Below are 25,623 nucleotides of genomic sequence, written 5' to 3' on the forward strand. Positions count from 1 at the left end.
CGGTGGAGGGGGTGACAGTCATGGTGATGAAGATGCTAATGATGCAGATGATGCTGGTGACGGAAGTAATAAGAGTGATGGCAACGACGAGGGTGGTGATGATGAAACGCTGGTAGTGCTTTTGGGAAATGAAGAGAAGCATGGTGATGGTGGTGGTGCTGACAATGATAAGAATGACAATGAAGATAATGATAACGGTGGTGACAGTCATCAAAAGAATGATTATGACAATAATGAAGATGGTGGTGGTGATGGTGACAATGATGATAATGATGGTGGTGGTGGTGACTGTGTTGGTATTAAAATGATAATAATGACAATGATACTGGTGATTATGGCAGCGATCATCAGTGTCTAGCTGCTACTGAGTGTTCATTGGAAGGACTGATGTTGAAGCTGAAATTCCAATACTTTGGCCACCTGATGTGAAGAGCTGACTCATCTGAAAAGATCCTGATGCTGGGAAACATTGAAGGCAGGAGGAGAAGGGGACTTCAGAGGATGTTGGTTGGATGGCATCACCGACTCAATGGACATGAGTTTGGGTGGACTCCGGGAGTTGGTGATGGACAGGGAGGCCTGGCGTGCTGCAGTCCATGGGGTCACAAAGAGTCAGACATGACTGAGCAACTGAACTGAACTGAGCTGCTACTTTGCTACATGTTTCATACACAACTCTCTTCTCCTTTCTGTAATCCCGTAGGACAGGAATTACTATCCCATGGCACAAATGCAAAACCTAGCATTCTGAGAGTTTGTGAAAGACAGACCATGGTATCAACCTCTACTGCCCTGACTTGTTTTGCTGTGCATAAAACAATACAAAGGTTGTATAAAAGGCTGAAAAGAGAAGAATGCAAAGTGGTATTAAGAGTTGTAACTAATAAGCAAGGTATATATTTTAAAATACCCCCAAACTGTACAGAAAATAACATCAATAGTGGTTTTCTTTGAGCACTGGATATGACTGACATTATTTTTTTCTACTTCAAATATTTTTCTATATTTTAATAATATATATTGTTATCTTTATGTTTATACCTATGGTTTTATATATCATTAAATTGTGTTGAAAACTGTATGTTGTAATATTTTTATACATAAAATAAAAGATACTTTCCTATGATATTATGTTTTATATATCTTAATAAACTATTTTTAAGTTACTTTGCAATATAGGTTGAAGACTTACATTTTCTTGCTTTGAAAGAATCTTCTGGTATAATTCATCATCAGACTTCTTCTTAGGGAGAAGGTCAAGGAGGCACATTTTAAAAATCTGAATAAACATCTATTGCCAAAAAGGGAAACAAAACAACAAGAAAGATTTAAACAATGGTATCTCTACCCCTCCTTCCTTTTTCTCCTACCACCTTCTTTCTCCCTTTCCCCCAACAATCTTGGCTCTAGGAAAAGACCTCAGATTTAAAACCATGACAGTGGCCTATAATGAACTGTGTTTTCATGAAGCTTCTAAAGAAAAATGCCTCATCTCTCCCGCACGTATTTATAAGGAGTCTACTCTTTGGGAAGCCCCCCACTTTCCCCATTTCTATGAGTCAAGAAAACAGACAAGGCAAAGCGGGGGTTGCTTCTCTGTGGAAACAGTCAGAAGAACACTTGTAAGAAATTAGGATGTGTAAAGTCATCCACTCCAGCCCCCTGTCTCAATGGATGGAGGTATCCTTTAAATCAAGAAGGGTCCTGTATAGGCAGGGACACCTTGGCAAGTCCAAGGGTGCCCTCTTCACAGTTTGTTTAATCATTCACCTATTGCAGGACATCTAAGTCTTTCCAGTTTGGGGTTATTCTGAATAAAGCTGCTATGAACGTTCACATAGAGATTTTTGAGTGAACATAAGTTTTTCTGGGATGAATGTCCAAGAGTACAGTTGCTGGGTCTTCTAGTAACTGCATGTTCAATTTGATGAGAAACTGCCTGTTTTCTGGAGTGGGCTTTTATAGTCCTACCAGCAATGTATTCGTGATCCAGTATTCATCACATCCTCACCAGCATTTGGTGTTGCTGCTGTTTTTATTTTAGCCATCTTGATAGGTACGTAGTCATATCTCATGTGGTTTTCATTTGCATTTCCCTAATGACTTAAGGGAATAACAGAGGATGAGATGGTTGAATGGCATCACTGACTCAGTGGACATGAGTTTAAGCAAACCCCGGGTGATGGTGAAGGACAGGGAAGCCTGGTGTGCCGCAGACCACAGGGCCACAAAGAGTAGGTCACAACTGGGTGACTGAACAACAACAACAATGGCTTAATGATGTTGACTATCTTTTCATGTGCTTTTGTGTGTGTTTACTTGTCAGCCATATATTCTTTTCGGTGAAATATCTGTTCATGTCTTTTGCCCATGTTCCAATTAGATTCTTTATTATTTCTATTGAGGCTTCAGAGTTCCTTATATATTGTAGGTACTAGTTCTTTTTTAGAATGCGGTTTGCAAAATATTGCCTCAGTATTTTCATCCTCTCAACAAGGTTTTTTTGCAGAGCAGAAGTTTCTTATTTTGATGAGTTTCAATTTACTAGTTTCCCCTTTTATGGATCATAATATTGGTGCTAATCTAAGAACCCTTTGCTTAGATCCCAAAGACTTTCCTCCTTTTTTTAAAGATTTATAGTTTTATACTTTACATTTAAGTACATGAGCCATTTTGAGTTAATTTTTGCATGAGGTATGAGGTTTTTTTTTTTTTTGAGGTATGAGGTTTAGCTTGTGGTTCATTTTGGTTTGCTTATGGATGCTCAACTGCATAATTCATTGAAAAGATTAACATTCCTCCATTGAACTGCACTTACACCTCTGTCAAAGGTCAGTTAGACATATTTATGAAGAAGGCATCTTTTGTTTCTGAGAACTAATTGACATAAGCAGCTTGTCCTTCTTTCTGAAGATTGCTTTGACTATTTGGGGGTCTCATGTGTCCATACAAATTTTAGGGTTTTTTTTTTGTTGTACTTGAAAAATACCATTCAGATTTTGATAGGCATTGCACTGAATCTGTAGATTGCTTTCAGTAATACAGATATTTTAACAATAGTAATTCTTTCAATACATGAGCATGGAATATCTTCCCATATATTTGTGTCTTCCTAGATTTTTTTCATCAAAGTCTTAAGTTTTCAGTATACAGGACTTTTACCTCCTCAGTTAAATTTATTCCTCAGTATCTCATTCTTTTTGATGCAATTGTACATGGGATTGTTTTCTTAATTTCTCTTTCTGTTAGTTTGTTTTTTGTGTATAGAAACACAACAGATTTTTGTATGTTGATTTTGTACCCTGCAACTTCATGGAATTCACTAGTTCTAACAGTTTTCTGTCCAGTCTTTTCTATGTATAAAATCATGTCTTTTGAAAAGAGTCTTTACTTCTTTCTTTCCATTTTGGATTCTGTTTATTTCTTTTTCTTGCCTAACTTCCCTATAAATTCCAGTACTATGGTGGATAAAAGTGGCAAGAGTGGGCATACGTGTATTGTTCCTGATTTTAGAGGAAAAGTTTTTAGCTTCTCACTGTTGAGTATGATGTTAGTTGTGGGTTTGTCATGTATGGCCTTTATTATGTTAAGGTACATTGTCTCCATGCCTACTTTGTCAAGAGATTTTATCATAAATACATGTTGAATTTTGTTAAGTGCTTTTTCTGCTTTGAGATGATCATATGATTTTTATCCTTCATTTTGTTAATGTGGTTTATCATGTTGATTGATTTGTGGATGTTGAACCATCCTTGCATTTCTGGAATAAATCCCACTTAATTATGGTGTTAAAAAGTGAAAATGTTAGTTGCTCAGTCCTGTCTGACTCTTTGTGACCCCAGGGACTGGGGCCGGCCAGGCTTCTCTGTCCATGGAATTCTCCAGGCAAGAATACTGGAGTGGGTAGCCATTCCCTTCTCCAGGGGATCTTCCCGATCCAAGGATTGAACCTGGGTCTTCTGCACTGCAGGCAGACTCTTTACCATCTGAGCCACCAGGGAAGCTATAATCCTTTCAATCTGCTGCTAAATTTGATTTGCTAATACTTTGTTGAGAATTTTTGCATCTGTTTTTACCTGAGATGGCGGTCTGTATTTTTTTTTTTCCCCAGGCATCTATCTGGTTTTGGTATCAGGGAGATGCTAGCCTAGTGAAATGAGCTTGGAAGCACTACACCCTCTTCAGTATTTTGGCAGAGTCTGAGAAGGGTAGGTATTAAATCTTCTTTAAGTGTTTGGTAGAATTTACCAGTGAAGCCACTGATCCTTCTTTTTTTGTCAGGAGATTTGTCAATTTTGTTGATCTTTTAAAAGAACCAGACATTGCTTCACTGATCTTTTCAATGGTTACTTTTTTAGTCTCTATTTCATTTATTTCCACTGTGAACTTCATTATTTTCCTTCCTTCTACTAACTCTGGGCTTCTCTCTTTCTTCTTCTAGTTCCTACAGGTGTAAAGTTGGATTGTTCATCTGAGATTTTTCCTGATTTCTGAGGTAAGCCTGGATGGCTATGAATTTCCCCCTAGGAACTGCTTATGCTGCATTCCACAGATTTTGCCAAGTTTTATTTCCACTTTTATTTGTCTCAAAGTATTTTTCAATTTCTCCTTTGATTTCTTCATTGATTCATTGGTTGCTCAGTAGCACAGTATTTAATAGTCACATATTTGTGATTTTTCCAGCTTTCTTCCTGTACAGGTATCCCTAGTTTTATTGAACTCTGCTTTGATCGCACTTTGCAGACATTTCATTTTTACATTTGAAGGTTTGTACCAACCATGTGCTGAGCAAGTATTTCATCATCACTCTTCCAACAGCATTATCTCACTTTGTGGCTCTGTGTCACATTTTGTTAAGTCTTGCAATATTTCAAATCCTCCACCAGCAAAAAGATTACAGTTTGCTGAAGGCACAGACGATGGTCAGCATTTTAAAATAACAAACTATTTTAAAATTAAGATATGCATATTGTTCTCTCAGATATGCATTGCACACTTAATAAACAACAGTACAGTGTAAATGTAACTTTCATATGCCCTGGGAAACCAAAAACTCATGTGACTCACTTTACTATGATATTCACTTTACTGCAGTCATTTGAAACCAAACCCACAATATCTCCAAGATATGCCTGTAACTGATTTCTAGTTTCATACAACTGTGGTTGGAAAAGATGCTTGACATGATTTTGACCTTAAATTTATTGGGACTTCTTTTGTGGCTTCATTATGCTTGCCAATACTAATAAGCTCTAAGAAGATAAAAGTTGACCTGGCTTTTTATCTACTGAAGTCTAAGGCTATGTAAAGTAACATTCTTTTCTCAGGATATTTCATATCTACTTTCTTTCTGAACCCACACTGAAACAGTAATGTTTATTGGTCTTGTCCCATTTCTTTAAATTTTAAAACCTTTTCAATTTAGAATAATTATGGACTTAGAGGAAGGTGCAAGAACAGTAGAGTTCTGTGCACTTCACCCCCAGGTCTGCTATCTTACATCACTGTGGTATTAATATCATATGAAACCTGGAAATCGACATAGGTCCAATACAGTTAACTGACCTTACTCATTTTTTATCCATTTTTGCAGGCACTCATTTGTGTGTGCATGTGTGTTTGTGGTTTTATGCAATTTTACCTCATGTATTTCTAGGGGCTTCCCAGGTGGCTCAGTGGTAAAAAGTCCACTTGCCAATACATGGCTTCAGTCTCTGGGTTGGGAAGATTCCCTGGAGAAGAAAATGGCAACCTACTCCAGTGTTCTTGCCTGGGAAATCCCATGAACAGAGGAGCTTGATAAGCTACAGTCCATGAGGTCGCAAAAGAGTCTGCCAGGATTTAGTGACTAAACAACAATAGATTCCTATAACCATTGCCACAAACAAGGTAGAGAATCTTCCAGCACCAGGAGAAACCCCGGTCCTACTGCTCATCTGACGGTAGCCACCCCCTTCCCACAGACCCTAATCTATTTTTGTTTCTGCCATTCTGCTTTTAAAGATGACAACTCCACCTCCTAGACAAGTCCAGCACCCCTGTCTTCCTCAAGGGCTGCCAGCAAGCTCTAAGCTTCTGGGCTGCTTCTGGTCTGAGTCACTTCTGAAATCTGACCTGTGACAACAAACCTCTACCAGAGGAACGAAATTTGACGTCTTTGTGTAACACGGCTCTCTCCTCCTCCCTGTGTGTCTCTAGGTCCTGCACAGGTGAAGACATGGTCTGCAGAGAATGGAAGGCCAGGCTCAGAAAGCACTTCTCCCAGCGTGATGTTGATTTCAGCCAGACACATTTTTACTGAGCACCTACTCTGGGCAGGGCATTGTTCTGGGCTCTGAGGACACACTGACCTTGTACTCAGACAAACTTCATTTGGGTTCTGATTCTGCCATTTACCAGCTATGTGATCTTGGGCAACTGATCGACCTCTCTGAGCCTCAGGTTCTTCATGAGTAAAACAGCAGTGAGGTTTCCATGAGATCAGACATTTAAAGTATGTAGCCTAGCAGAATATCAATGCTTCATAAACGGTGCTGTAATGATGCTGGTTACACATCCCGAAAGAGCCCAGAGCTTTGCCCACAGAGATTTTTCTTTTCTGTGTGTTTTTTTAATTTTCTCTTATTTTTAATTGAAGGATAATTACAATATTGTGCTGGCTTCTGCCAAACACTAACATGAATCAGCCATAGATATACGTATCCACAGAGACTTTTCAAAGTGGGACAACTTAACTCCATAATTCCATAGAGTAAGAGCTGGAAGTATATTATTTTCACACCTTTCCTAAAGCAGCCCAGAGAGGGGAAGTAACTTACCCACAGTCACACAGCTGATAAGTGTCAAAGGGTGGATTAGAACCCAAGTTTCTGATTCTTCAGTTCAGCTGCTCAGTCATGTCTGAATTTTTGTGACCCCCATGGACTGCAGCACGCCAGGCTTCCCTGTCCATCACCAACTCCCAGAGCTTGCTCAAACTCATGTGCATCGAGCCAGTGATGCCATCCAACCATCTCATCCTCTGTTGTCTGTTTCTCCTCCTGCTTTCAATCTTTCCCAGCATCAGGGTCTTTTCCAATCAGTCAGTTCTTCGCATCAGGTGACCACAATATTGGAGCTTCAGTTTCAGCATCAGTCCTTCCAATGAATATTCAGGACTGATTTCCTTTACGATTGACTGGTTGGATCTCCTTGCTGTCCAAGGGACTCTCAAGAGTCTTCTCCAGCGCTACAGTTCAAAAGTATCAATTCTTCAGCACTCAGCTTTCTTTACAGTCCAACTCTCACATCCATACATGACTACTGGAAAAACCATAGCTTTGACTAGACAGACCTTTGTCGGCAAAGTAATGTTTCTGCTTTTTAATATGCTGTGTAGGTTGGTCATAGCTTTCCTTCCAAGGAGCAAGTGTCTTTTATTTTCATGGCTGCAGTCACCACCTGCAGTCATTTTGGAGCTCCCCAAAATAAAGTCTGTCACTGTTTCCCCATCTATTTGCCATGAAGTGATGGGACCAGATGCCACAATCTTCATTTTTGAATGTTGAGTTTTAAGCCAGTTTTTTCACTCTCCTCTTTCACTTTCATCAAGAGGCTCTTTAGTTCCTCTTCACTTTCTGTCATAAGGGTGGTGTCATCTGCATATCTGAGGTTATTGCTGTTTCTCCCAGCAATCTTGATTCCAGCTTGTGCTTTATCCAGCCCAGCGTTTCTCATGATGTACTCTGCATATAAGTTGAATAAGCAGGGTGACAATATACAGCCTTGCTGTACTCCTTTTCCTATTTGGAACCAGTGTGTTGTTCCATGTTCAGTTCTAACTGTTGCTTCTTGACCTGCATACAGATTTCTCAGGAGGCAGGTCAGGTGGTCTGGTATTCCCATGTCTTGAAGAATTTTCCACAGTTTGTTGTGATCCGCACAGCCAAAGGCTTTGGCATAGTCAATAAAGCAGAAGTAGATGTTTTCCTGGAACTCTCTTGCTTTCTCGATGATCCAGCGGATGTTGGCAATTTGATCTCCGGTTCCTCTGCCTTTTCTAAATCCAGCTTGAACATCTGGAAGTTCTGGTTTCTGGTGCTCTTGGAACTTTCCCAGTTTGTTTAAGTGTCTCCCTCCATGGAAGTCTGATCACCTCCTCAAAGCCTACACACCCTCAGGTCGTCTCTTATACACTCTCATGGTACTCCATCATTTATTTGCTTTGTCATATTTTTTGCCTCTGTGCATTTTGTGCAGTCTTTTGATTGCCATCTTTCCCCTGAACAGTAGGCTCCATAAAGGCAGGCACTGCCCGGCAGGGTGGGGAGGCTACCCGCAGGGAAGATGGGCAAACGAGTGATGGTGAATGCTCTGTCCAAACAACAGGCTGCTTCCCTGTGGGCATTCGCTGACTGCTCCAGGGGTGAGGCTGGCCAGGACCACGTCCCTCACCAGCTGGGTGGGGCTCTGAACACAGAAACAATCACCCGCAGGGAGCAGAGCCTTGGAGAGAATCACCAGGACCACATGCCCCCAAGCAGGACCAGATGTGACCGATGAAAGCTGCACTTCAGGAGGGTGAGTGTCTCATATACCTGGGCTTCGGCAGGGCATCTGTGGGGCTTGATTTCTGGAATCCTAGGATGACTTGTGATTTCACATATTGGGACCCGATCATGATGCTTGTTCTGCTCACATAGAGCAAAACTTCTTTCTGTTTTATCCTCAATTTGATATCCTTTTTATTTTTCCAGTTTCTAATGAAGCACCTGTGGGCCTATCTGTGTCTGTCTGTCTTCCTCTCCATCTACCCCTCCCCTTCTCTTCCCAACAGGTCTTCTCCCTTTTCCCTTTTCTCATGAGGTCTCCTCCCTCACTCGGTAATTCACAGGATGTGTCTCAAGGAGAAATAATTCCTCTTTTTTTAAAAAAAAAAAATTGTTTTATTTGGCTGTGCCAGGTCTTAGCTGCAGCACGTGGGAATCCAGTTCCCTGACCAGGGAGCGATAGAACCAGGGCCCCATGCATTAGGCGGGTGGAGTCTTCACCACTGGGCCACCAGAGACGTCCCGATAATTCCTCTTTTAGCCCCAGTGGCCTTGCTGCCTGGCTAACCCAGGGGTTCTGTACTGCGGTGGGCCTCATTCCTCTGGCTTCCTGTGGCTTGGATCCAGTGTGGATTCATGTGTGCCTGGCGGAGACTATCTTGTTTCCTGATGTCCACGGCTCTGACTGCTCCTCTCTTCACTCAGACAACTACGCATCTCAGCCCCAACTTAGCACTTTATGACTTAGGGCCTGTCTCCTCTCTGTGCCTCAGTTTCCCCATCTGTAAAGTGGACAGAACAATGGCACCTACCTTGCAGGGTTGTATGAGATTTAACATAACCACTCGTGTGATACCCCCAGGCCTAGTGTATAGTAGTGAAGTCAGTCGTGCCCGACTCTTTGCGACCCCATGGACTGTAGCCCACCAGGCTCCTCTGTCCACAGGATTTCCCAGGCAAGAATACTGGAGTGGGTTCCCATTTCCTTCTCCAGGGGATCTTCCTGACCTAGGAATCGAACCCACATCTCCTGCATCGGCAAGCGGATTCTTTACCACTGAGCCACCAGGGAAGTCCTTAACCCCCACAGTGCTGTACCCCACCTGCAGGCAAGATTTGTGTTTCCACTTTGTTGGGGGATGCCTAATCTCTCTCTCCCTCCCGCTGTGGTGGCTCCACTGGCACTGATGCCCGTTTCCCGAGCGTCCCCAGGATGCCACGCACACGGAGAGCGGGTCTCTGGGTCCTGAGCACTCTACCTACCATGTGCTTCTCCTGCCTCAAGGCCGCGTCCAACTGCAGCAGGTCTTTTAAGTGAAGGTTGTAGATACACAAGTCAAGGTCCACACTGAAAGGTGCAAAGAGAAACAAAAGAGACTTTCAGAGGATCTGAAGTGGGGCTGAGGGTACCGAGTTATCAGGACGTCCCTGCTCAGGACCAGCCACCCATCCTGACTCCAGATGTTAAATTCGGCAGTGCGCTGATTCCTCACAGCCACCCGAGGTGCTTAGGAGAAATCAAAGAAGATATTTGAAACCCACCTGTGGCCAGAAGGGTACAGCTGCTCAAGAATCAAAGACAGGAAACAGGAACAGATGGAAGGTAAGAAAAATGAACACTTCTCCTGGCCCCGCCCCGGGCATTTTCAGGTCTAGCATCAAGTGTCATCCTACCCCTCTGCCATCATGTACACATTCTCACGCCCATTTTACAGATGGGAAAACTGACTCAGGAAATCAACAGTCAGAGAAACCTAGTAGCAATCACATGGTCATAGGGGCAGATAAGTGACAACATGTAGATAAAGGCCTTTGACTTTTTCTCCTACACAAGCAAAGGCATTTTAAATACTATACTCCCACCTGAGCTATTATGCGTTCTCTTCATCCGAATGCTCAGAAACATCCCTTTCCAGCCAGGCAGGGGAGCCAAGAAAGTTTCAAGTCAGTGACTTCCCACCTTTCTGGGGCCCCTCCAGGGTCAACATCTTCTGAGCCCACTCTCTCTCCCCACAACCCTGAGCTAGGTTGTGCCTTGTTCATCTCATCCAAGGCCTGTGGGCACTTAGAGAAATTCAGAGCCAACAGGGGCCTGAGGACCAACACACAAATCTACTGACTACTTTATTGAATAACTACTGTGTGCTGAACTCTGCTCCGGACTGGGCACTTTGGCAATTTAGAGTGTGGACTGCTAAAAACAAGGCATCAGGGTCAAACCCGGCTATAACACTCACCTGCTGTGTGACCTTGGGCAAGTCACTCAGCCTCTCTGGTTCTCATTTTATTCTTTGTAAAATGAAGGCAATATTAGCATCTACTTCACAACCTTAATGACTGAGGGCTGTTAAGAGGAATTAATTATTTGATTCATGAATATTTATTTATCACTGCACCTGTCTTGGGCTCCCACTGGCTGGTAGGACACAGCTGTGAATAAGACAGACCTGGTCTTCTTGCTCACGAGATAATCTCTGCAAAGTGCTTAATATTTTGTACACCAGAAGGCACTTAACCAGTGCTGGCCACTGCTATGCAGGGCATAAGGCAGGTCAGTGATTAGAAGAGGCCCTCCTGTCTCTCCCCAGGACCCAGGCCGGGTTCCCTAACCCCTCTGCCAGCCAACGCCACACATTCAGCTCCAGCTCTGACACCGGGTCGCTGTGTGTCCATGGCTGAGTCCTTAGCCACTCTGGGCCTCCAGAGTAGTTATTTCCTCCACTGACCAGGATATGGCCTGTCGGTCTGAGTCCTCCACCTGCCCCCTCCTTACCTCTCACAGGTCAGCACCTCGGGGAAGCTGCTCGCCCCAAGGAAGCTGCGACCCAGGAACCTGTCGTCGCTGGCGGCCGAGTGGACGCTGGAAGAGGAGCTGCAGTCGTCCTTCTCGGCCTGGCTCAGGCTCCCCAAGCTGCTGGAAGGGGACGCCTCCAGCGGCTGGTTCGGCAGGACGGCCTGCTTTAAGGTTTCATGCAGAGATGGGTTGGAGGAACCGTCGGCCAGAGGCTGGGGACAGGAGACAAAGTGACCTCAGTCCACATGAGCCATCACCAGCGTGTTTCTGTCATTCTACCCATGACACACGCAGTGGATCCCAGGAAAGCCAGGCTGGGGAGGATGGGGAGGGTGTGAGTGGATTTTGCAGCTTCTACCCCAGGGGCATGGCCATGGCCCCAGGGACCCACATCACAGTTCCTGTCTCATCACTTGTCCCTGGAGGCCAGCCCCTCTGCACCAGGCTCCTCCCCGCCAGCTCTCAGACCCCAGGCCTGCTCTGTCAACCCACCTTCCTTATCAAGAAACGCAAGCCCCAGCCCCCTGCCATGACCACACAAGGACACAGCCTAGTGCCTGGCACAGTTGGAGGGCTCAGCAAACATCAGCCGTCCATGTGTCCAGCCTCAATTCTGCTGCTCCCAGAGGTGCATGCCCAGAGGGCACTGAGCTGGCAGCCAGCTCCAAACCCTCACTGTTGTTCCATGCTTCTGGGCCTTTCCAGACTCTGGTTCCCCTGCCACAAATTCCCCTCACTCACCATCTGTGGAGCTGAAACCTCCATCCCTCCAGACACAGACCCCTGCATCTTCCTTCCCTGCTCTCCGAGCCCAGCCCAGGCTGGATTCCACAGGTCCTGGGTCATTTCTGTCCTGCCTGCTATCACACACTGTCCTTCAAGATTTGCAGGGCTGGGAGGGCCTCCAGGTGAGGACAGTGACCTCCTGATCATCGGATAATCTGCAGTGCCCACCACCGAGCCTGCCCAGCACAGGTACTCATGATGAATAAACGCCCTGAGTCTGAGAGTTTCAAGCCATCACCCACCCACCAGATAGTGAAGGAAGTGGCTCCCAGTGTGTGTCCAGGAAGCAGTTCCATGAACTATAAGCAGTTACTGCTCACTGTGAATGTTCCACAGAAATATTAGTTTAGGAAGTCTGCGTGAACAAAATAGAATCATTTCTCCCCCCTTTTTGGCTGTGTCACACCTTGTGGGATCTTAGTTCCCCAATTAGGGATTGAACCCGTGTCCCTTTTCGGGAGCATGGAGTTTTAACCACTGGACCACCAGGGAAGTCCCTGGAATAATTTATTTGGTGCAGGAATTCTCAGAGCTTTTGCTATGCTCTGCTGTCCTCAAAAGCAAATAATAATTTAAAAAACTGAATGTGTACTGAGTGTATCGACATCATAAACTATTCTAAGTCCTATGCCTAATACCCCATCTAACCCTCAAGACAACCAGGTGAGGCAGGAGGGCCCTTTATACCCATTTAACTGATGAAGAAACTGAGGCCCTGAGAAGTCAGGAAATGTCTAGGAGTAGACAGCTGAGCTGGGAGCTAGGTTCAAGCCTGTCCTCTTTATCACCAGGAGAGCAGGCCGTCCTTTCCTCAACTTACTCGACCAGGAAACTCCTTCTTTCATGGAGCATCTCCTAGGCCGAGGGCTCCCTGAAGCATTAGGGATTATGCTGCCCTCTGCAAAATGCCTGGCCCCAGGTGTGAACCCCTGGCTCCGCAGGTCAGACCTGTGGGTACGACTCTGGCCCTACCACTTTCTGCAGCATGGCCTCGGGCAGGTCATTAGCTTCTCTGGGCCTTAGTTTCCTTGTGCATCAAGTGGAGATAACGGTATTATTCACCTTACAGGAACGTGGCAGGGACCACTGAAACGCCTAATGTATGACAGATGCTGAGCGTTATGCTGGCCCCACAGTAAGTGTTCAGTTAAGTGTCCGCTGCTGGCATGAGTCCTGGGCTCTCTGAATGAGGAGTAATGTAGTAACTTGTATCAGCATCAGTACTTGTGTTAGTGTTGAAAGAGGAGAGTGGATTCTGCCCTACTTGCTGTCGCCTGGAGTCATGAGAATACCTTGCTCTACCATGGGTACACCCTGCCCCTGATAACACCGTCATAAAATGGATTCACCCTACAGTCATGCTCCATTACAAAGCCACAAAATTATCCCTATTAAAATGGCTTGCCATAAAATCCTCAAATAGGACCCCAAATTGCACATTTGCATTTCCCCCCTCCTACCCCAACCTCCAGCATATTACTGGTAAATTGCATTTCTAAGACAGCTCAGGACACTTACCCTGAACTTCTGATTGATGGGATAGACGACTTTTGCCTTCAGCGCAAACGCTGTGATGTTGCCGTTGAAAGACGGCTCGTACTCCTGGGAAAAAGAAAGAATAAATGGCATGGGGAGGCTTTTGGTGAAATGAAGGACAAACCACCGAGTTTCCAAAGTGCCACATCCTGTTGGTAACAGTGGCCCTGGGAAGGGACCATAATAAGCACATTTAGAACCAAGCAATGCTCACTTGCTAGGAGGATGGATGGATGGATAGACAGACAAATGGATGTGGCAGGTAGATGGATGGATGGATGGAGGGGCAAGTGGATGAATGGATGGATAGAGGGATACACTAATGGATGGACAGATGGACACATGGATGGGGCAGGAGGAGGGATGGATGGATAGATGGGAGTATAGATGGATGTGGGAATGACAGAGGTACAGATGGGCGAAGGGATGAATGGACAGACGTTAGAAAGCACATTCTTCTTTTAATTCCAAGTCTTCAGCTTTGGAAGAAATAAAGATTTAAATAACATGACAACATCAAAAGTTTTCCTAAAAGTTGTGAGTCACCTTTTTGTGGAATAAGAAAAGAAATATTTTTAGCACTACCAAGTGTATAAAAACTTACATGTGGTAATATTCATGCAAGGCTTTGGACTGGACCATAAAACGAAAAGAAGTGCTTGGGTGGATCTTTTCACTCTTCTCAGCCTCCATCTTCCCAGACAGTAAGCAGGTAGCCTATCTCCCCCAGGGACAGCATGGATGTGGACAAAGCCACAGCGGAGATGCTGGAACAGAGCCCAAGCGAGGCGATGGACCACTGTGAGTCTCAGTAGTAAAGAGCTGCCATCGACCTCTGCTCAGGAACCATCTCCCTGACATAGCTGGACAGACTGACTCGTAGCCTGCTCTACGGCCCCACATCCTCTCTGCATCATTCTCCTGTTAGGATCACCCCTGTGCTTTGCATGGTCAGTGCTGAATAAGGGCTTGGACACATCCAGTGGGTGAATGAAGTCAAGCAGACAGTCAGGAGCCTGGCCCTCCAGGCCGGGAGGAATCTCAACTGAGCAACTCTGAACCAGATGCCAACACCTTTCTACTAAATCTTTAAAAAAAGAACTCCATAATAAAGGACTGATTGCCAATTGCCGCATTCTCCTTGGAACCACATACCCTATCACGGGGAATACAGAAGAACTTATCGCTTCCTCACAACGTGAGACATTGAAACAGCACCCAGCAGAGCCTGTGATGTGGTTCGTACCTGTCTTCAGAGAGGATTCACCACAATGCCCTTCCGAGCGGGACAGAAGGAAGCTCTGTGGCAGGGCCCCAGGTCTTGTCATGTCTGTCTCTACCTTGCGTGTGTGCTAAGTCACTTCAGTCATCTCTGACTCTTTGTGACCCCAAGGACTGCAGTCCACCAGGCTCCTCTGCCCATGGGATTCTCCAGGACAGAATACTGGAGGGGGTTGCCATGCCCTCCTCCAGGGGATCTTCCCCACCCAGGGATCAAACCCAGGTCTTTATGTCTACCTGCACTGGCAGGCAGTTTCTTTACCACTGCTTACAAAAACAGACTTAGACGACAAGAAGGGGGGCGTCCACCGACATGTGCCACCTCCTTAAACTTCCAAGGATGCTGCCATTTCCCAGATGGAGAAGATGGCACAGAGAGGTTGAGCTGTGCACCCAAGGGATCGGGACTTGAACTCAGATTCCCTAGCTCTCCTCTTCAGCTGCCACCATCCTGTCTCCTTCCACATGACAGAAGTGAGAACAAGAGGAAGAGCCATGCAATTGCAAGGTCAGTGGGAGTTCAGAGGAGAAGCCCCCAGGTCAGCCTCACCACACCCCAGGGACACAAGTCAGATCCTGAGGTACTGGTCACTCCCACACCTGCCACATCCAATCAACCATGAATCCCACCAACCTAACCTTCTAAGCCTCTCTCTAGGGCCACAATTCAGGCCCAAGCCATCATCATACTTACCCCAGTGGGCTGAAACAGCCTCTTACCTGACTCCCTATGCAGGTACCAAGGACTTACTATGTACTACCATCTGATGCATGTCTGCTCATTTCATTATCACTCAATCATGATCATGCCCATTTTATAGAGAGGTAAAGCAAGGCTCAGAGGTGGACACTTTCCAATCCAGTCTCCCCAAAGCAATCAAATAACCTTTTTTAAAACAATGACTGCTCTTTTCTTTTTTTTTTTTTTAAATTTTTGGCTGCACAGACTCTTTGTTGCAGCGTGCATGCGAGCTTTCTCTAGTTAGAGCACTCAAGTTTAGTTGCCCTGCGGCATGTGGAATCTTGGTTGCCTGACCAGGGATTGAACCTGTGTCCCCTGCATTGGAAAGCAGATTCTTAACCACTGAACCACCAGGGAAGTCCCTCAAATAAGCTTTTGACCATACAACTCCCCTCGCTTCCTGGCTTTCCTTGGATCTGAGTAAATACAGAATAGCTGCCCCCAGCCCACAGCAGCCCATCAGTCACTCTCTCTTGAATCTTTGCTGGGAAAATGGTACAAGAGTGTGGCAATAAGACCAAAAAGGCTGACTTCAGAACTGGTGACATACTTTGTGAGGCCCAGTGCAAAATGAAAATAGGCACCGGGGTGCGTGTGTGTGGGAGGGGTCCTTAGTCAAAAGTGATTAAGAATTTCAAGACAGCAAAGTCCAGAAACAGGGAGGGGGTAACTGGGCAGAGGGTCTCAGTGACCACATGGGAGGTCATCCACCTATGAAGCTAGCCTCGGAGATGATCTGGAGAAGATACACTTCTTCAAGGGAAGATGAGAAACAGAAAGGGCACTCTGCATTTTTACGCTTCTTCCAAACAGAGGTGGAGAGAAAGGACAGAATGGAAGGGGGTGGAAAATGCGAGGAAGGATTGTTCTCTGCCTTCCAGGGTTCATCTTCTAAAGGCGTGACACCAAACATATACTGCACTTCAGGGAAAAACATAATATGAGAAGCAAAGGATGTAGACACAGGGGTCCACCCGAGATGTGCAGAAGTGGAACCTGAGGACCGGGAGCCTGGGCTGTTTGCAGTTTCCCACAGCTCTTCTTATTAAGTTCCGATGTCCTCTAAATTCTGATCATCTCCCCAACCGTAGCAACACAATTATTCAGAAAATAGGCTGTAGTGCAGATTTACAATGTAAAACTTCTTCAGCTGAAGCAATGCAATTATTCAGAAAATTAAAACATAATTGTCAGAAAAGAAAAACCATTTCACTCGCCCACAAAAGGTACTCTTCTCAGCAAATGCACAGAAGCATCCAGAGGGGAGCGGTGCCCACCACCCCTCCCTTCTTCAAAGCCAAAGGACAGGACAAGGCTGTGAAGCAGCAGTCTTCAGAGTCTTCTGAAATTTTCTGGGTATTTTTGGCTAATGTGAGCTATTTATCGAAACAGAATTCACGCAAGAAGTGACGTGGACACCAAATGCCTTGGTTTTCTGGGCACTGGAGGGTGTCAGGGTTACAGTTCATCGCCCTGTTAAAGTCAGCCCTGCCCTCATTCCTTGACAAGCTCAGCCTGCTGGAGACAGGGGTATTTTGGCAAAGCCGGTCACTGGAACAAGCAGATCTTTAACTCTTGGCAATCATTAGCTAGATAATGGGCATCGGCGAGGCACAGCTAAATAGTTCACGGGTAAAACATTACTAGGTGGAAGAAGTGGGTTAGCCTTCTGGGAGGCAGAGAGACTGGGCTCCCCAGCAAAGACTGATTCATTCTGTGCTAGAAGGATTTACAGAGTTGATTCATGGGTGACCCTATGGGGCCGCCATCACTACTGTCATCGCAAAGCTCAGAACCCTGAGGTTCAGAGAGATTGTGTTGCTTGCCCAACATCACACAGCACACAGGTGGTAGAGCTGGACCTGGGTTCCAGGATTCTGGATCCCAAGGCCAGTGCTTTTTGCATCATATCTGAGGTCGTCTTCTGTGTGAGAAGAGTTTTTTTCAAATAGGTTTATTGAGATGTCATTCATGCAACTGAACCATGTAAATTGTACAAGTTAATGCTTTTTGGTGTATTCACAGATACATGCAACCCTTGCTACAGTCAATTTTAGAACATTTTTGTCATTTTGTACCTGAAAATGTACCTGTACCCTTTAGCTGTCCCCCCTACCCTTCCCACCCCTTGTCCCTACCCCTACCAATCTGCTTTTGGTCTCTTTAAGTTTACCTATTCCAGACATTTCAGATGCTTGGAATCATGACATGTGGTCTTTTGTGACCCGTTTCTTTCAGCTAGCATCCTATTTTCAAGGTTCATCCGTGTTGTTTTTATGACTGAACGGTATTTCATTGTATGGAGTGATTATTTGTTCATCAGCTGATGGACATTTGGAGTTTCCAAGTTTGGGCTACTGTGAATAGGGCTGTCAGGAATATTTGCCCACAGGTCTTCTCATGGATATTTGTTTTCATTTCTGTCAGCAGAGTTTTAATCCTACGTGGTGAGGGGATCACAGGGAGTGAGAGAGACAGATGAGGGAGAGAAACTAAGACAGAGAGACATTCCACAGCCACACTGTCACACAGAGACATGTGGAGACACAAAAAGAGAGAGACGGACATGCAGGTAGATGCAATGACACGCACACAGACAGACACACTGGGAGAGGCAAGCACCTGGAAACAGAGAGGCTGAGCAAGTCAGCTGGAGACACACAGCACAGACGAGGAAAGGCGGACTCATCTCTGGGAACGGCCAGGCGCTCTCTCTTCCTCTGCAGCTCTGGGGTTTCCGATCCCTCTGTGGAGTCCTGCCCAGGGCTGGGAGGAGACACCCTGTCTTCAGAACCCTTGGGAAGTACGGACAGGGTGTGACTCCCAAAAACTGGATTTTCAGCTTATCCAGAAGCTTCCCCTATTGATTTCCAACTTTTTGGTGAAATTTGGTTTAAAACACCCAGCCCACTTTCCTCCTTTGGTAAGCGGAGGCTGCAGACTCAGGCCCCTGACTGAGTGTCAGGGACCATGGGGGTGTGGGGACGCAGCACGCCTAGACAGGAGTTGAACCATCCCCAGATCCAAATATCAGCTTCAAGGCTCAGGACAGTGACCTGGCTCCACAAGACTCAGTTTCCCCATCTGGAAAATGGGCATATAAACAAGGTCTATATCATGGAGTGCTGAAAGGATTGCATGAGAGAATTCACATGACGGCTTACATCAGTCAAAAATGACATATGTAAAAATGCCTAGAATCCAGTAGACGCTAAATAAGAAACTTTGTTCTATCTTTCCCCCTTTCCCAGCATCTTTCTCTCTTTCTTTCTCGCTCTTTCCCTCGCTCCTTACCTAAATATCTATATTTACCTTTTGGCAATTGATGCTGGATGACTGGGGTCTGTGGTACTTTCTAGGGACTAGGAAGTGACTAGAAGTCACTCATTCTCTCTTTGGAAGAAATGCCCTCTTCATCCATGGAGCTCACGTATGAAGTGATACCCGGGGTGGCCCAGGGTGGGGGGTGTGGTGGGGGGGACGAAAAGAAAGGTATAGGGAACATCCATCTCTTAACATTTCCATCAGAGGAAAAGAACTCCCACTCCTAGATATTTACTCAAAAGAAATAAAGCAAAATGAAAACACACTTACACACACTCACAGATGCCTTGTTCACAATAACCAGGCATGGAAACTAACCGACACTTGGTGACACATCCCCACAGCAGACTGAGAAATTGAAAGGGGCAAATGACCAATCAGTGCAGCAATGACCTAGACCAGCAGGCTCGAGAAAGCATGTGACTGCACTCATGTAAAACCCTAGAGCAGCAAAACCAATCATGCCAATGGTAGCAGTGGCTGTCTGTGCAGGGAGCGCTAAAGAACTTTCTGGAATAAAGGAACATTCCTGATCCGGGTCTTGGTGACAGGAGCACATGCACTTGTCACTCATTAAACTATAAGTTGAAAATCTGTGTGTTTCTGGTGTGTAAGTTATACCTCCAAGAGAAGCCTAGAGGTACACAAGATCTGTCGGGGCTCATCTGGATAAGCTGTGTCCTGGACATAGCACATCCTGTGTGAGCCTCCTCCAATGCACCCCCAACACCCCACTTACGTCCAGAGGCTCCTCATCCTTTGAAGTCAGTGCTTCTCTCTTCCTCCTCCTGGGTGGGGACCCAGCTGCTGACGGCGTCTGGATGTTAGATTCCAAATTCCTGAGCAGACTCTGAGTGTCGTCTTTCTAAAACCCAAAGGTGGAGGTGAGTGGGAGAGCATGTCCGAGTGGGTCAGCCTAGTGCCCTGCAGTAGCCATCAACCCCCCACGGCCCAGCCGTCATGTCTACTGGTCTCCGCCCCTCCTCCACCACCTGGCCCTATGTGCAGTGCTTCCCTCCACGCCCCCTGGAAATCAGCTCCACATCCTTCAAGGCTGGCCAGGTATCACCTTCCTGACAATGCCCCATAGCCCCATCTCAGTGTCCTCAGGCCTGGAAGCGATACTTGGATCGAGGCTCATTCCATGTTCTTCTGAGCTGGTCACCACCACCACTGCCACCCCAGTAGCCTGTGAGCTCCTTGAGATGGGGTAACAGCTTATCATGGATTCTGGTCACAACATTTGTGTTCAGTTCAGTTCAGTTCAGTTCAGTCGTTCAGTTGTATCCAACTCTTTGCAACCTCACAGGCTGCAGCAGGCCTGGCTTCCCTGTCCATCACCAACTCCCAGAGTTTGCTCAAACTCATATCCATTGAGTTGGTAATGCCATCCAACCATCTCATCCTCTGTCATCCTCTTCTCCTCCTGCCCTCAATCTTTCCCAGCATCAGGGTCTTTTCCAATGAGTCAGTTCTTTGCATCAGATGGCCAAAGTATTGGAGTTTGATGCTTTTGAACTGTGGTGTTGGAGAAGACTCTTGAGAGTCCTTTGGACTGCGAGGAGATCCAACCAGTCCATCCTAAAGGAGATCAGTCCTGGGTGTTCATTGGAAGGACTGATGTTGAAGCTGCAACTCCAGTACTTTGGCCACCTGATGTGAAGAGCTGACTCATTGGAAAAGACCCTGATGCTGGGAAAGATTGAGGGTAGGAGAAGAGGACAACAGAGGATGATATGGTTGGATGGCATCACCGACTCAATGGACATGGGTTTGGGTGGACTCTGGGAGCTGGTGATGAACAGGGAGGCCTGGCGTGCTGTAGTTCATGGGGTGGCAAAGAGTCAGACACAACTGAGAGACTGAACTGAACTGAACTGAAGGTATTTTCTTAAAAATCACCCAATGACAGTATTGGAGATAACAAGCATATTAATATTATGCCTACACACACAACAGCTTAACATGGAAAATGACACATAAATATTAACATTCTTGTTATTTCTAATATTGTCATTGGATGACTTAAAAAAACTAAATGGATCATGGGAGGGCTTGTCAAATACATCTCGCTGGACCCGCCTCTAGAGATTCTCATCAGTGTGTCTGGGGCAGAGCCCAAGAACTGGCATTCCTAGCAAGCTCCCAATAATGCTGATGCTGCTGGTCTGGTTCACTTTGAGAGCAGCAACAGTCTGGAGGCAACCAGCTCAGATGGCAGAGTTCAGAAGTTTTCTGGGAGACAAGTTTTTCTAAAAGAGGAAGTTGATCAAATATCTTGAAAGGAAATGGAGATAAATGGGAGAGAGTTTACTGTTAAACCAATGACATGTACTTAGAATTTAAGGAAATGAAAAAATGGGTAATTATTAATTTCAGGGAAAAGAAAATCTTGTGCAAAAAAGGAAAGTATTCATAATCACTGCAGATCCTTGGCTGACAGTGAATTATGTTTACAAAATTGCAATAACGAAAACACCAAATGCTGATTTAACTAAAAGTACCACATAACTGCACAGGGAGGTGGTGATGGTGGGTGGGGAGGGTGTAGATATGAAGAGAGGGGGAGAAAAGAGAGCTATTAGTAAATCACTCCTCACTTCCCCAGTGGGACGTTAAGCAGCCGCACCAGCAGGTAATTTAGATATGGGAAGTAAATGACCAAAACAGCCAGCTGAACAAGGGTGAAACAAGATGGCTTTAGAGAAGTGAGAAGCAGTTGCCAAGGAACATTTTTAAATTATGTGCATGAGTCACTAGTGGTAAAGAACCTGCCTGCCAAAGCAGGAGATGTAAGAGAGGAGGGTTCAATCCCTGGGCTGGGAAGAGCCCCTGGAGAAGGAAATGTCAACACACTCCAGTATTCTTGCCTGGGAAATCCTATGGACAGAGGAGCCTGTTGCAGAGCTGTATACGACCAAAGTGACTTGGCACGCACACCTAAGGGTAGATACATTAGTCACTCCGATGCAAACACAGCTTTAATGATGAAATAAATAAAACTAATAAAACAGATACCACACAGGGAAAGTGGTGCAAGATAGAATTATAAGCTGGGTGACCTGGATCGGAGAACAGAGTGCCCAGGACCCCTGAGGGAGGAAGTGCCTGCTCCAGCCTGAGGGTTGTAACAGTTGCCTACATGGTTTCCTCTCTGGGTTCTAAAGCAGGCTTTCTTGGACTGCAAGGAAATCAAACCAGTCAATCCTAAATGAAATCAACATTGAATATTCATTGGAAGGACTTATGCAGAAGCTTAAGCTCCAATACTTTGGCCACCTGATGTGAAGAGTTGACTCACTGGAAAAGACCCTGATTCTGGGAAAGATGGAAGGCAAAAGGAAAAGAGGGCGGCAGAGGATGAGATGGTTAGATAGCATCACCAGCTCAATGGACATGAATTTGAGCAAGCTCTGGGAGATAGTTAAAGACAGAGGAGCCTGGTGTGCTGCATTTCACAGGGTTGCAAAGCGTTGGAAATGACTCATCAACTGAACAACAACAATCTAAAGAATGAGTGGGACAAGAGGCAGAGAACAGACGTGCAGAAGTGCAGAGGTTTCTGGGGATCAAGGGGATTCTGGGTGGCTGGATGCACAGACACCTGTGTGCTATGCTGATACCCTAGGGAAGGTCAGTGACTTTCTGCACTATGCAAGGAAACTGGATGTGATCTTGTGTAGGCACCCAGGAGTCACTGGAGGTTTTTAACCAGAAGTCATATTATTAGATGTGCTCTTTAGAAATAGAGACTAGAGGTGGGAAACGGAGGACATTTAGAAAAGAATACTGCAAAGGTCACATCCAAACCATCAGAAAATCTCATCAGTCCTACCCTTGACCCTGAACACCCTCCATGGCTACAGACCTGATCGAACCCACCACCACTCTCAACTGGACTAGTACAGCTCTGACTGACTAGCTGTGCAAACTCAGACAGCTTGGTTAGTCTCTGTCAGCCTCAACTTAGCTGCAAAGTGGGTGACTCTATGGTCTGAATGCTTGTGTCCCTTACCCCTCGTGCCAATTAATATGTTGAAACCCTACCCCCCAAGGTGATGGTATTTGGAGGCGGGACCTTTGGAAGGGCCTATTAGATCATAAGGATGGTGCTCCCATGAACGGGACTAGTGCCCTGATAAAAGAGGCCCCAGCCACTGCCCCTTCTGCCATGAGAGGACTCAGGCAGAAATCAGTCGTCTACAACCAGGAAGAGGACCTTTGCCAGAATCCAACCATCCTGGCACCCTGATCTTGGACCTCCAGCCTCCTGAACTCTGAGACATGTTTGTGTTCATCAGTTACCAAGTGGATGGTATTTTTGTTATAGACATCCAAGCAGACTAAGACAGATACTAACTCCTGCCTGGCCAGGTAGCAGATGATGAAAAGTTCTGACTTAGGCATTCAGAAAGACTGCAGGTGAAGTCCAGCCCACTGGTCATTCTTCATGACCCCGGACAGAGAACAACCTTGCAGAGCCTCAACGTCCATACCTGGAAAGTAAGGATGACAGCCTCCACTGGAGTGAGGCTAGAGAAGGAAACAGCCGCAAACCCTTGACAAGGGGCCTGGCACCCACGGAAGGCTCTGACATATGACTGCCCTCTTCACACAAGAAGCCCATGTCTCTTAATTACCAGCAGGATCTGACAACCCAGACTTTCCTACAAGAGACTTGCATTATGTTAATTTTAACCTTTATCATCTCTTTGCAGCAGGACACTTCTCTGAAGTCACCTGGCTTACATCTGCTGACTGAATACCCTGTTCACACGGGCCAGAAATGGGGGGGACAAGACCAAACCACCTTAGCTCAGATCCAACCAGACTTCATCCCTCAAGGAGGTCGGAGCCACAAAGACCTAAAACAGTGATCATTCCACCACTGATGGAATGACTGCTGTATGCCGGATACCTCCACACAACATCTGATTCCATAATGACAACTGCCACACGAAGCATCCATTAATGCCCTTCAGGCAGCCACCTGTGACCAATCCCACCCACCCCTAATACAGTAGCTTTGGGGTGAGACACACGCCTGTCATTTGACAAGATATTTAACCTCTCTGTGCCTCAGTTTCCTCATCTGCAAAATGGGTACATTAATGGAACCAGCTCACAAAGCTGTTTTGGAAATTCAATGAGATGAAAATTCAGGTGCAGAGTGTGGCTCAGCACCCAGCATATAGCGAGCATTCAGTAAATGCTAGTGTTTCCATTTCCCCGTTACAGAACTCATCTGGCTGTGTTACAATCAAACGTTTACTAGTAATCTGTCCGACTCCATCCTCCTCCAGAGACAGGAGCACACTGCTGTCCCCTAGACGTGTCTAGCAGTAGAAGGTGCTCAGCAAACTTCTGTGTGGAATGATGAGTGCATGCTGATGTAGCAGCCCGCACTCCAGGGGGGCTAGCAGGGGGATCCACACAGAAAGGAAGCAGAATCGACAGGCAGTTGGAGGGACTGGGGGAGGCGAGGGAATTCCCTGCCCTCCAGCCCACCACGGTGAGCCCACCATCAGTCCAAATCCTTGATGCTGCAGAGGAGACCGCGGCCTGGAGACCTCATTGGCTAACGTCACAGGCAGTTGTCGGATGGAGCGGACCCTTCCGGGGAATCCCAAGCCAAAGCCCGTCTGTCACTTGGCCGCCTCCCACTGCAGTTACTGTCTCCAGCCGCCTCTCGGAGTAGAAGGGGAACACCCGTCCCCAGAGCAGGACCCGTCGCGCGCGATGCCCGTGATCAGTCTCAAGGGGAAGCCTGGACCCCGGCGCCGAGGGGGCCCTCGCATCCCACACCCGGCCGCCAGCCCGGCCGACCCACCTGGTGCCGGAGACGCGGGCGCGCGGAGCGGCAGCCGAGCCAGAGGCCGAGGCCGAGGCCGAGCGCGGTGCCCAGCAGCACGGCAGGGACCAGCAGAGCCGGCGCGGGCCGCACCACGTCCCGGCCCAGCCGCAGCCGCGCGTCGCTCCCGCAGGTCGTCTCGCCGCGGGCCATCCGGGGGCGCTCAGGCGGCCGGCCCGCCGCCTCCAGCCCGCCGCCGCGCGCTGCCCCGGCCCGCCGCCCGGCGCTCCATCCCTGGCGGGTCCCCGCTGCCGGACTCCGCGTACCGGCGGGGCCAGGGGGGCGGCGCGGTGAGCTCCGTCGATTTCTCCGGCCTGTGTAGCCTCCTCCTCCCGCTTCTCTCTTTCCGGAGCTGCCCAGCCGGAGGGAGGAGCCTGGACCGTCTGCTCCAAACTTTGAGCCACCCCCGCCTCCGGCCCTGCCTTTTGTACTGAGCATGCCCGGCCAGAGGCGCGCTTCTCAGCCAGCAGAACCTTTGGGGAGTCGTGTTGTTTTGCAGAGGGCTCCGATTTCCAGCTGGGTAGAGGACCTCAGCCAGGTCCTCACCCGAGGAGGGTGTTGCTCGAGTTAAGTTTATCGAGTGCTTAGGATTTGTTAAGCCTTTAGCTTGATGATCCAAGTAACTTTCTTACCAGCTTTCTGAGGTGGGCGTTACTACATGCGCCCCTCCTCCTGTCGAGGTTCAGGGTCCGCGGCGAGTGATTCATTCCTGGTCTGACTCAGCGGTGCCCCAGACCTCTAGCAGTTGGCCATCCTTGGGTCGCACAGTCCGGCCCTGCCT

General features: G+C 46.8%; 1 protein-coding gene across 7 annotated transcripts in view; it reads right to left on the minus strand.

The window, feature by feature from the left end:
- The window catches only part of EVC (EvC ciliary complex subunit 1), an 88,936-nt gene extending 63,693 nt beyond the window's left edge, over positions 1-25,243 (minus strand). For 2 of the 7 annotated variants that reach the window (XM_043447723.1, XM_043447719.1), the window contains exons 1-7: positions 24,822-25,240; positions 19,731-19,856; positions 13,627-13,710; positions 11,302-11,534; positions 9,792-9,876; positions 6,115-6,222; positions 1,193-1,291 (exon numbers count right to left, since the gene is read on the minus strand). In XM_043447723.1, the coding sequence (XP_043303658.1) occupies positions 1,193-1,291; positions 6,115-6,222; positions 9,792-9,876; positions 11,302-11,534; positions 13,627-13,710; positions 19,731-19,856; positions 24,822-24,995 (909 nt within the window). In that variant the 5' untranslated portion in view covers positions 24,996-25,240. Of the gene's footprint in view, positions 1-1,192; positions 1,292-6,114; positions 6,223-9,791; positions 9,877-11,301; positions 11,535-13,626; positions 13,711-19,730; positions 19,857-24,821 lie in introns of all 7 variants that reach the window. The other 5 variants (XR_006265634.1, XM_043447720.1, XM_043447724.1 and 2 more) reach the window with 5 other exon arrangements.
- Between the last annotated feature and the right edge of the window lie 380 nt (positions 25,244-25,623).

The sequence above is a fragment of the Cervus canadensis genome, chromosome 26 (genome assembly GCF_019320065.1).
Source record: "Cervus canadensis isolate Bull #8, Minnesota chromosome 26, ASM1932006v1, whole genome shotgun sequence".
NCBI classification, from domain to species: Eukaryota; Metazoa; Chordata; class Mammalia; order Artiodactyla; family Cervidae; genus Cervus; species Cervus canadensis.